Source organism: Mesoplodon densirostris, chromosome X (assembly GCF_025265405.1).
Source record: "Mesoplodon densirostris isolate mMesDen1 chromosome X, mMesDen1 primary haplotype, whole genome shotgun sequence".
Lineage (NCBI taxonomy): Eukaryota > Metazoa > Chordata > Mammalia > Artiodactyla > Ziphiidae > Mesoplodon > Mesoplodon densirostris.
Genome location: NC_082681.1, coordinates 125,429,284 through 125,441,815, shown reverse-complemented (window position 1 = coordinate 125,441,815; position 12,532 = coordinate 125,429,284). Strand labels below are relative to the sequence as shown.

The following is a 12,532-nucleotide window of genomic DNA, read 5'->3' as shown; positions in this document are numbered from 1 at the left end:
AAGGAATTGTTAAAAAGGTCTTCCTTCGGGCTTCCCTGGTGGCGCAGTGGTTGAGAGTCCACCTGCCGATGCAGGGGACACGCGTTCATGCCCCGGTCCGGGAAGATCCCACATGCTGCGGAGTGGCTGGGCCCGTGAGTCATGGCTGCTGAGCCTGCGCGATGGGAGCCTGTGCTCCGCAACGGGAGAGGCCACAGCAGTGAGAGGCCCGCGTACCGCAAAAAAAAAAAAAAAAAAAGGTCTTCCTTCTATTGGGTTGTATGTATGCTTTGTATCTAAAGGTCTACCTTTGGGGGCGTGCAAAACAAGCCAAATCCTTGTTAACACTATTTCAACTCCTATCACTGAAAAGGGCCTGATTTCCTTAATATGCAAAGAGCATTTATAAAGCAATAAGAATAATACCACCAACACAACAGAACAAAATAGGCCAAGAATATAAACATGTATGGTAAAAAGATGTTTAAAAATGAAAAGAAGGGCTTCCCTGGTGGCACAGTGGTTAAGAATCCACCTGCCAATGCAGGGAACACGGGTTCAAGTACTGGTCTGGGAAGATCCCACAGGCCACGGAGCAACTAAGCCCATGCGCCACAACTACTGAGCCTGTGCTCTAGAGCCTGCGAGCCACAACTACTGAGCCCACAGGCCACAACTATTGAAGCCTGCACGCCTAGAGCCTGTGCTCCACAACAAGAGAAGCCACTGCAATGAGAAGCCCATGCACCGCAACGAAGTGTAGCCCCCGCTCGCCACAACTAGAGAAAGCCCACGCACAGCAATGAAGACCCAATGCAGCCAAAAATGAATGAAAACATAACCAACCTTGCTCAGATAAGAAAAATTCAAATTAAAACTGATGAAGCATTATTTTTCACTTGTCAAAATGGCAAAGATAAAGAAAAGTTGGGTAAATATATTGTGTTGGTGATGCTGAAGGGAAACAAGTAACCTCATACATTGCTCTGGTAATGTCAACTGGTACAATTTCATGGCAGATGCTTAATGAAGCCATCAAAGATTAGTCTTTTTTTAAATATTGGGAAAATGTTAACAGTATAATGTTAGGGGGAAAAAAAGACACAAAACATAAAAGTACTAGAAGAAAATACGCCAAAACAATAGCAATGCCTATTTCTGGATGGTAAGATAACAGGTGATTCTAACTCTGTTCTTTATACTAATTAGCATTTTCAAAATTTACAACAAGCCTGTAGAAAATGCTCCAGGGAGGAGGTGAGGAGAGCCTAGAAGTGGACCTGGTTTTGAATTTCAGGCTATTAAAAGTTCACAGTAAGAGACAGCTGAGTCCTTAGCTTACCTACACTCCTGGGGGAAACTGGTACAGTCGATTCTAGTTATTTACAGTAGTGATGTTCTATAAAGTTGCCATGATCACTGAATGAGTGAACACTAAACCTCTGCTCCTGGGGAGATACAGGGTTACGTTCCTGCGAGGCTCAAGTCACAACCAAGAATCAATACGTAACCTCCTGTTATGTGTGCTTCTGTTTAAAGACACCTTACTGAATATATATCGCTGATTCATTAACACTGAACTCACGGCCAGCAGCAGTGTAACTCAGGCCTGAAGGAAGAGTCTCTAACACACGTATTTTCTCCATAAGGCCCCTCACAGCCTTCTTGCACTTAGGATCGATCACTGGACAGCACTTCAGCACTATGCATGGGGTGGGGGAGGCATTTAAAACAGCGAGATCACCAACAAAAAGCACAAAAATGTGGCACTAAATAGACCTCAAGAAGGACACTTGCTTACAGTATGAGAGCTGAAACAAGAAGGCAGAGCATCGTCTTGATGACCCTCAGCTGAGAGCATGTGCACAATGGGCTGCTCTGCGCATGCCCGCCAATGACGGCGCAAGCACCACAGTTACAAATACATTTAGGGACTAGGTGAATTCACGAATATAGAATCTACAGATGATAAGGATTGGCTATAGTTACAATTACACTTTTCAGGAAAATGCTTACTCAAAAGTAAAGGGCCGCAGTCTTCCCTGGTGGCGCAGTGGGTGAGAGTCCGCCTGCTGATGCAGGGGACACAGGTTCGTGCCCCGGTCCAGGAGGATCCCACATGCCGCGGAGCGGCTGGGCCCGTGAGCCATGGCCGCTGAGCCTGCGCTCCGCAACGGGAGAGGCCACAACAATGAGAGGCCCGTGTACCGCAAAAAAAAAAAAAGAAAGTAAAGAGCCGAAAATCGATATTCTACAGCTGGACCCCTTCCCAGAGTAGTTTAACATTGAGCACTGTACAATTTATAAATTGTAACTTAGAAAGGAAATTAGGGACGTCCCTGGAGCGGGTTTGATCCCTGCTCAGGGAACTAAGATCTCGCATGCAGCGTGGTGTGGCAAAAAAAAAAAAAAAAAAAAAAAAGAAAGAAAGGAAATTAAATTTTCTTTCAATAATGGAAAGGAAAGCAATGTGTTTCATCATTCATTTTATTTAATATATTCATCATCTTCAGCAGAAGCCATCTCTTTTTATTATTCAATTAAATTCAGCCAGGACTGACTGAGAATCTCCACTAGGAGAACATGGAGATGGGCGGGATGATCTGAGCTGAAGAAACTTACAGTCCTCTTGGGTGTGGGAGGGGGAGGTTGAGGCAATTTCTCATTTTAATACAAAACAGAATATGATCAAGGCCACCATAAAGATCTAACATGTATGAGTGGAAAAATCTAATGCTACGGGGGCCAAATGAAGGAGAAAGGGTATCCTCTCAGGACTGTCTGGAAAACATGATGGAGACAGTAATATTTGAAAAGATCTTGAAGGATTAGTAAAATGGTAGCTGGAGCTGTGGGATGGAGTGGTCAGAATGTCCTGATACCAGAAGCAGAAGAGCACAGTAGGGAGACCTGTTCCAGAAGCCGAGTCAGAACTCAGCATGAGTGTAGGCAGGGTGAAAGGCATGCCTTCCATTACTGCTGTAAAGCAAGGCACAGTGGCCCCGAAGTCACAAAGAGAACCGGAAGGCAAATGGCTAAGTGACAAATGGAAACCAGTCCAACGACCTTAATCCTTCATACTGTTTCCAGAAGCTTCTAGACTTATTCTATTTTCACACTGCAGAGGTTAACTCTTTTACCTGTCCATCTTTTAACATCCTTAACTAAACCCCATACTGGAGGCAAGCAGGGGTCGTGCCTCATTCTACATTAGCTTCCCCTTCCTCTGCCTCTGCCCAGTTTCCCCAACACACAAACACACACATCCCAACATACAAAAGATCACCTGACACCATGCTTCATGTCGCCAGACATCAATAAATATTTACTCATTCAGTAATGGACTTCACAAACACACTAAGCCCTGGTCTGTTTCCTTAGAATACAGGTTTTCCTCAGGGAGCAGGTGACTGAACTTTGCTGGGAACTGTCCCTGCATCTTTCCCCACAATATCTGTGTATGTGGAGAATGGGAATCTTTGAAAGGGCCCCAATATTATATTACACGTTCTTATTTTCTCACTGAACTAAAACTGAAAATAAGTGTTCAGCAGAATCTCTATAAACTTTACAGTTAAATTTGTAAATGTATATATTTGGCCTTAAAATTCTAATTTTTAGGCCACGTTCTGTTTCGGCCCCTTGATTCTATAACTCCTTAGAACTGAGTTAAATACTAATAGTGTTCTTGGATTGTCTTTTGGGGTTTAAAATATTATACTACATGAGATTAAACATTTCTGAAAATTCTTGAAGAGAAGCAGGTTTTTATATAAAAGTATTTTTTTTTTTTTTTTTTTTTTTTTTTTTTTTTGCGGTATGCGGGCCTCTCACTGCTGTGGCCTCCCCCGCTGCGGAGCACAGGCTCCGGACGCACAGGCTCCGGACGCGCAGGCTCAGCGGCCATGGCTCACGGGCCCAGCCGCTCCGCGGCATATGGGATCCTCCCAGACCGGGGCACGAACCCGTATCCCCTGCATCGGCAGGCGGACTCTCAACCACTTGCGCCACCAGGGAGGCCCTATATAAAAGTATTTTAATCACATCTTAAATTGTTTCTTCTACCTCCAATAAATTATTTTAATTATATAAATACTTTAAGAAGCCAATTCTTGCCTTTTTTGACTGCTCAGACAGGAATATATCCAGTGGCACAAATTCAAACGAATTCGAAGAAGATTAAAAACAGTAAATATTTAAAATTGAATATATTTCACATAAAATAGATATTACAATTCTGTTAACAACCAGTCTATAGCCAGGAACTTATAAATTAATTTTTGCCTATTATTCATTGCTCTTAAATTTGTACTATTAGAAGTGATTACTAATTTTAAGAACAGAGGTAAATTTTAAAATACACAATTTGGGGGTCAAATTCTTTTACTTACTGTTTCAAAACCTCGGTGCGGGTGATCAGGAAATCCACCTGGTCTACCGCCTTTAAATTCATCAAACAGTAAAAATGGATCCAGATGTTTTAACTGAAAAAAAAAATCCAGCAGATTAGATATGCCTTTTAAGCCACGCTACTCGGGGCTACATTCAAGAAGAGATCTAGCAAACCTAATTAAAAATGATTTGGCTAATGAGCAACTTTTTGCAATGCTAGTTGTTTTCAGGAAAGAACTCCTTACACACACACACACACACATGCACACGGATTCACTAAGTTAAACAGTTGACATTTTATGAGAAGTGGACAAACAACTTATGACTGTCTAAGATCTAAATAGTCAAGCACAATTGAGATACAGTCTATATATAAACAGATTCATCACAGGGGAACAGACTAGAACATCAATTACTATGCTGTGATGATAAATGCTCTGGAGAAAGACAACACATAGGAGCGTAGGGTGGGATCAGGGAAGGTTCTACCAGGGAGGTGTCACTTGAGCTGGGTCTTGAAGTACTTGTAGAAGTTAATCAAAAAGTGGGAGAAGGAAGAATATTCTAAATGAAAAAGCAGAGAAGCAGCTTGGCAAACTTGAAAAACTGCAAGGAAACTACTCTACTGAAGCAAAAGATACACATGGAATTATGATGAGAGATTGGCTGAGGATACAGGCCAAATCTTAAAGGAGTTTGGGTTTTATCCTGAAGGTGATGGGTCTTCATCAGGTTGACACGATCAGATCTAGAAAGACCACCCTAGCATACATGTGGAAGATGGTCTGGAAAAGGAAGAGACGTGAGGCAAAGAATATTCAGAAGGTGATTTCAACAGTCCAGGCAAGGACAAAGGCCAGGACTAAGGCAATGGCAGTAGTGATGGAGAATGGGGAAAAGGAAGAGCATTAGATCCCTCCCAAATTTCTAGCTATGGGGCCTGGGAGGACAGCAGGGCCATCCAGAAGCACAAGAAACATAACAGAAGCAGCAGCCTTGAAGTAGTCATGGTGACTTCATTCTAGGCCACGTTGAGTTTGAGATATGTATATAAATATTTATATAAATAGAACTATGAATATTCAGTGTCCAGTATATTGTACAAAAGCTAGATGGCAACTGAAGATAAATCTTGAGCCCAAATTAGAGGTAGAAACAGATTTGGCTGTCATCAGCACATCTTTATGTTCATCTTGGTTATTCTTGGCCATTTGTTAGTCTACACAAATTTTAGAAAACTTAAAAACATATACAAAGAAAAATGTTGGACTTTTGATTGGACTTGCTTTGAATCTATGGATCAATTTGGGAAGAAATGACATTTATATAATATTGAGTTTTCCTACTCATAAACATGGTTATCTCCATTTATTCAGGTCTTTGAAAATGTCTTTCAATAGGATTTATAATTTTCTCCATACAGATTTTGCGTATATTAAACATTTTTTCTAACATACTTTTATAGCATTGTAAATAGTATTTTCATTGAGGCATAACTGACATATAACATTATATTAGTTTCAGATGTGGAAGGTAATGATTTGATATTTGTAAATACTGCAAAATGATCACCACACTAAGTCTGATTACCATCTGTCACTACACAAAGCTACTCTCTTGGCAACTTTCAAATATGCACTACCATAACCTGTTAAGTTTCTATGTACTAACAACAAACTATTAGAAAGAGAAATTTAAAAAACAATCCCATTTACAATTGCATCAAAAAGAATAAAATTCCTAGGAATAAATTATCCAAGGAGGTGAAAGACCTGTACACTAAAAACTATAAGACATTGATGAAAGAAAGTGCAAATGACACAAATAAAAGGAAATATACATTCTGTGCTCATGTCCTGGAAGAATTAATATTGTTAAAATGCCTATATTACCCAAAGCATTCAACACAATCCCTATTAAAATCCCAATAACATTCTTCATAGAAATAGAACAAACAATCCTAAAGTGTGTACAGAACCACATAAGACCCTGAATAGAACCAAGCTGGAGGCATCACGCTCCCTGATTTCAAACTATATTACAAAGCTACAGAAATGTAAATAGCATTTTTTTTTTTTTTTTGCAGTACACGGGCCCCTCACTGTTGTGGCCTCTCCCGCTACGGAGCACAGGCTCCGGACGCACAGGCTCAGCAGCCATGGCTCATGGGCCGAGCCGCTCCACGGCATGTGGGATCTTCCCGGACCAGGGCACAAACCCGTGTTCCCTGCATCGGCAGGCGGACTCTCAACCACTGCGCCACCAGGGAAGCCCGTAAATAGCATTTTTAACTAATGTTCTTGAACAGTTTGCTGCTGGGGATTAGAAATGTGAATAGAGGGACTTCCCTGGTGGTAAGTGGTTAAGACTCTGTGCTTTCACTGCAGGGGGCACGGGTTCAATCCCTGGTCAGGGAACTAAGACCCTGCAAGCCACGCGGTGCAGCCAAAAAATGTTAAAAAAAAAAAAAAAAAAAGAAACGTGAATAGAAAGGCGATTTTGAACACTGCTAAGCTCTTATTAATTTTAATAATTCATCTGTAGCTTCTTTTGGGTTTTCTTTGCAGACATTCATATCACCAGTATATTTATCGATAAGCTTTTGGCCAATAGTTCACAAAGTATTTTTTGCTTGCATTAGATTAAAGCTGAGGCAGGCTGCCATTTCTCTGGGTTTTGCTGGGCCAGGCTGGCCTCTACATGTCTTCTCATTCTGGGTCCCAAGATGAAACAGTGGCCACTCTCTAGGACGTGCTGTTCTCATAGCCAAGGGCAGGAGCCAAATGGTGCACAATCCCAGTTACATGTCCCATTGGTCAAAGCACGTGACATGGTCAAGCCCAAAGGCAGACAGGAGGGCACTTAAACCCGCCCTGTGGGATTCATGGGTAACGCACCCAAAAGTGGGTGGGAGTGTATAATCTATTACAGGGAGGGAGTGAATATTTGGGAGTAATATTCCAACCAACAGTCATCAGCAAATAACTGTTTTCCCCCCTTCATTTTCAACCCTTACACTTTCTATTTCTTTTTCTGTCTTCTTTCAAGCTGGCCCCTCTACAAGGATGCTGAGTAGAATAGATGGTAATAGGCAACCTTGCCTAGTCCCTAATGTTACACAGATTGCTTTTTAAAGTTTCACTGGTAAGCAGGTTGTTTAATGTGGGTTTTCTGTAGATTCCTGTCATAAGGTTAAGGAATTTCCCTTTTACTTCTAGTTTACTGATTTTTTCTTTAGCATAAATGGACGCTGAATTCTAGTGAATGTGCTTTCTGCACTGATTGAGACATTATATATATTTTCTCCTTTAATCTCTTAGTGTTGGTAAGTTATATAAGTAGATTTTCTAACATTAAACCAAATTTGCTTTCTTCAGACAATCCAAACTTGGTCATGACATAATACCTTTTTATACATTGCTGTATTTGGTTGGTTAATATTTTGCTTACGAGTCCTGCAAAAATGTTTCTAAATGAGATGCAATTATCCCTTCATTTGCTGTCCTTGCCTGGTATTGATAGCAAGGTAATGTGACTTCATAACGTGATTTGAGGACCCCCTGGAGCTTCACCTCCTGGAGAGTTTGTGTATTAGTGGAATTATCTGTACCTTAAATATCTGGTAAAATTTGTCTGTAAAATCTGGACCTGTTGCTTTGTAATAAACTTTCAAAATACTAATTCAATTACCCTACTAGCTATGAAACTATTCAGATTTCCTATTTTTTCTTTCTTTCTCATTGTTTTTAGACTCTAAGAATTGCTCTAACTTCCTGTCAGTTCAGCTAATTAATTTTTAGGTTATTTATTTGTTTGTTTGCTTCTTTGTTTCAGGGTATCTACTCTGTCCTATTGCTAGAAATGAAGGTACCAAACCCTCTCTGTCTCTTGTCTTGACTCTCTTTGTTGTTGTTTTTTGTTTTTTGTTTTTTTTTTGCAGTACGCGGGCCTCTCACTGTTGTGGCCTCTCCTGTTGCGGAGCACAGGCTCCGGAAGCGCAGGCTCAGCGGCCATGGCTCACGGGCCCAGCCGCTCCGTGGCATGTGGGATCTTCCCGGACCGGGGCATGAACCCGCGTCCCCTGCGTCGGCAGGCGGACTCTCAACCACTGCGCCACCAGGGAAGCCCTTGACTCTCTTATTTTCACTTTCTGTGGAAAAAATATGCATACACACTTGCACACACATATGTATATACATACAACACATATAGTACATACACACACATGCACACAAATTCAACAAGTTACTACAACTTTTTTAGCCTAATCAAGTCTCAATTTCTTCACTTTAAAATATGGGCTGTAAGCCATATAAAGCTGGGCCACTTTGTAACCCATCTTAGCCCAGTGTTTCATCCAGTCCAATATTTAAAAGTAACTGGAAAACAATGCAAATATCTATTGAATTCTCTCAAAAATGCCAAAAGGGGCTTCGACTTAAAGATTTCCAATCAGCCCTCCTCGTCTCCAATAAATGTCTCCAATATTTCCATCGTCTCTCACTCTAACCCTTCAAATCTCCTCCATCTGGAGGCAGCTCTTCCCTTTTCTCCTTCTCCCCCTCACCTTCTGAATTTATTCTTTTCTCTCCCACCAGTAATTCTCTGCCCTTTCCAGTGAAAATCAGATCTCAGATCCTCTCAGTCTCATCCTGTCTCTCATAATTCCATTTCAGTTCAGTGAAAGCCCAGGAATGGAACTGGGGTTGGGAGGAGGAGAGGCTGAAAATTCTCATACCTTATTATACACTGCTTCTTCTCACAGGATAATACACAGCTTGAAGGCCTGGAAACAATGAATGGAGAACACCTGGTCCGGTGCCTAAAGCAGGGCAGGTTCTACATAGATGGGTGGTATCTTGTTACATTGTACCAGTTCCATAAATCTCTGAGACACAACTACTTGCCAAACAAAGGGTCTAGAGCCTCAAGATGGCTTTTTACTTCTACATTACTGTGGTTCTATGGTATTAAAATGTGGGTAAAGATGAGATCAAGAGATGTGCATTGCTTCTTGGGATCAGTTTCCTATGAGCAAATATGTCCTGCTGTTAACTAAATCATGAAAAGAGGTTCCCTCTTTCCAGTACTACCCTCATCACCATCTGCCACTTAGAGACCAGTAGGTATTCATCGTTTGGAAAGTCCTATTTGTGACATCTGGATCGCATATCCAATCCTTCTGTCACCAGTCCATGACATATGGACACACACAGAAAGAAAGGCAGCACAAGAAGCCTGCAGAAGCCAGGGGGCTGGATGTGGTGAAAGTCAGAGGGATGAACTGTTTATCTGGCTAAAGGATGGGGCACGTGTGTAAGAGACACTCTTCCTCCGACAAGCAAGAGTATCTGCATCAGACTATTGTCCTAAAGTGTTATTTGCAGGCTAGGTATTAACCCTCATCAAAGTTCCTCACATTCTCTAAACATTCAGCATGTATCCAAGAACATGTCAGAGAGACACCTGTTATCTGCAAGACAAGCTCTGAGATATATAAGAACTCTGACTTTTTAAAGTGTCTTGACTTGGTCCCCAACTCATTAAACTGATGATCTTTCAAAGTTTTTGAATATGAGAATTTCCTTTCCTTCAAACAGTTCCAAATCCTTTAGCTGCCACCTTCGGTTGGCAGCTTCCAAGCTATTTCTTTTGATCTCTTGAGAAGGCCAGTTGAAACCTGTGGCCACCACCCCTCCGGCCTGTGGTGCTCCTTTAACAAAGCTCCAGCAGCCTGGCATTTTATTGAAATCAGGAAGCACTGGAAGTAACTGCCAGGAATATCAGTTCCTTGAGGCCAGGGCCAACATTATGCTTTTCTATGATGCTCCACTGAATCTAGAATAATTCTGTGTACACAGAAGGTACTCCACCAACATCCCAAGTGGTACTTGTGCTAGGTCCCTAGCTTCCCTTGTAGGTAGGTGTGGTCATATGACCGAACCTGGCTAATGAGAGGAACGTAGAAGTTGCTGGGTGGGGCTTTTACGGAAATCCCTTATAAAAGGAGATAGACAGCTGGCATATATCATTTTGCCTTTCCCCTCTTCCTCCTTTCTGCACCCAAGGGCAAATGGTTGCTACTGCTCCGACAGCGTCTTGGACCATAACGTGATACAGTAAGAATGCAGTAAGAAAGATCAACTAAGATAGAATGAGCATGTGTCTCTGGTAAGTGTGGAGCTTCCAGGCCCACCCTGGACCACCTACTTTTGGATTTTCGAAAGAGAAACACAAATCCTTACATACATAAACCACTGGTTTGGGAGGATGCTTTTTGTTATACACAACTGAGCCTAATCTAACTGATACAAGGGCAATAATGCCTGTTTTTTAAATTATTTTTGTTCTTTTAAATTATTGTCTCAGGAGAGGACCCCCCCAACCCTCCCAACACCTGACAAAAGGCCAGGCTACATCAAGATAATATGGCAGCAGAAAAAGGTAGAGGCCCCTCAAAGGTAGACTCCAACACCTCAGACTATCCCCTGGGCCTAACTCAGCCCCTAGACTGGAGCCTGAGGGTAACAATGAGAAGGTAGAAGGAAACTGCCAACACGTAGTCCAGACTGAGGTCTAAATATGGCCTTGAATGGACTTGACCTGTGACTCTATGCTCCTCTACCTTGACTCAAGGTCTAGAGACACTGCTAATGGAGAGCGCCATCTACAGGTCCTGCATCAACTAGGACCAAGGTGGTTTGATAATAAGAAACTCTTATAATTTTAACTGTGATCATGGGATTATAGTTATATTTTTTAAGTAAAAATGGAAATATTTCTGAATGAAATGAAATGATTCACTTCAAAATACTTTGATGGAAGAAATGGATGGGGACCAGGATTGGAAACAAGACTGCCCATGAGTTGATCACTGTGGATGCTGGGTACCCGGAGAGTCATTATACTATTTTCTACTTTTCTACGTTAGAAATTCTTCCTAATAAAAAACATACAGGCGTACCTTGTTTTATTGCACTTAGAGGTATTGCGCTTTGCAGATATTGTGTTTTTTACAAATTGAAGGTTTGTGGCAGCCCTGCGTCAAGTGTCTGTCTATCGGTGCCATTTTTCCAACAGCATTTGCTCACTTCGTATCTCTGTGTCACATTTTGGTAATGTCACATTTTGGTAATTCTCACAATATTTCACACTTTTCCACTGTTATTCTATTCGTTATGGTGATCTGTGATCAGTGATTTTTGACATTACCACTACAACTCGCTGAAGGCTGAGATAACAGTTCACATTTTTTAGCAATAAAGTATTTTTTAAATTAAGGTGTGTACATTGTTTTTTTGGACACAGTGCTATTGCACACTTTAGTTTAAACATAAGTAATTTCTGTATGCACTGAAAAACCAAGATAATCACGTGACCTGCTTTACTGCAATATTCGCTTTATTGCAGTGGCCTGGAACTGAACCCGCAACATCTCTGAGGTGTCACTGCATGACAGTGGTCCAAGGAAAATCACATCAGCAAGGACTGTCTGGTGGAAGGGGAAGTGGGGCATAGAGGCAAATGCAGGTGACCGGTGGGTTTCCCTCCTGCTGGGAGCACAAAGGAACCACCTGCCAACATCATGCTGTGCAATCATTTCAATTCCAGCTTGGGGCTGTCCCGGCCCATACACAATTTTAATGGAAGGTGCCAGCCAGCCCAACTCCATCTTGTTTACCATTCATCACCGAAAGAGCACTGTGAATTCCTCCACCTCCACATTTACAGTCACAGGGAACGTGCCACCTAGGGCCACTAACATCAAACACTGTTGTAAATTCTACACTAAAATAGCTCTGGGCTCCAGGTTTTTTATGAGATTTTATTTTCTACTGACAGAGCCTTGGTGCAAAAAGTTTGAAAAGTAACCACCTTTCAAGCATCAAAGAGTGATGCTTTCCTTCTCTGCTGATGGGAGGGTTCGGGTCCATCTTTCTGGCAAGCTGGCAGTGTGCAGAGTGCTAACAAATAGAGTAACAATCTAAATGGTCAAATGCAGGGCCAGCATCATCAAAAAGTCTACAAATAATAAATGCTGGAGAGGGTGTGGAGGAAAGGGAACCCTCCTACACTGTTGGTGGGAATGTAAGTTGGTGCAGCCACTGTGGAAAACACTATGGAGGTTGCTCAAAAAACTAAAAACAGAGTTGCCATAAAT

At 41.8% G+C, this 12,532-nt stretch overlaps 1 protein-coding gene across 1 annotated transcript in view; it reads right to left on the bottom strand.

The window, feature by feature from the left end:
* PIR (pirin) overlaps positions 1–12,532 on the bottom strand; it is a 101,510-nt gene that overhangs the window by 79,363 nt on the left and 9,615 nt on the right. The window contains 1 exon segment of the mRNA XM_060087006.1: positions 4,371–4,463. Within this exon segment, the coding sequence (XP_059942989.1) occupies positions 4,371–4,463 (93 nt within the window).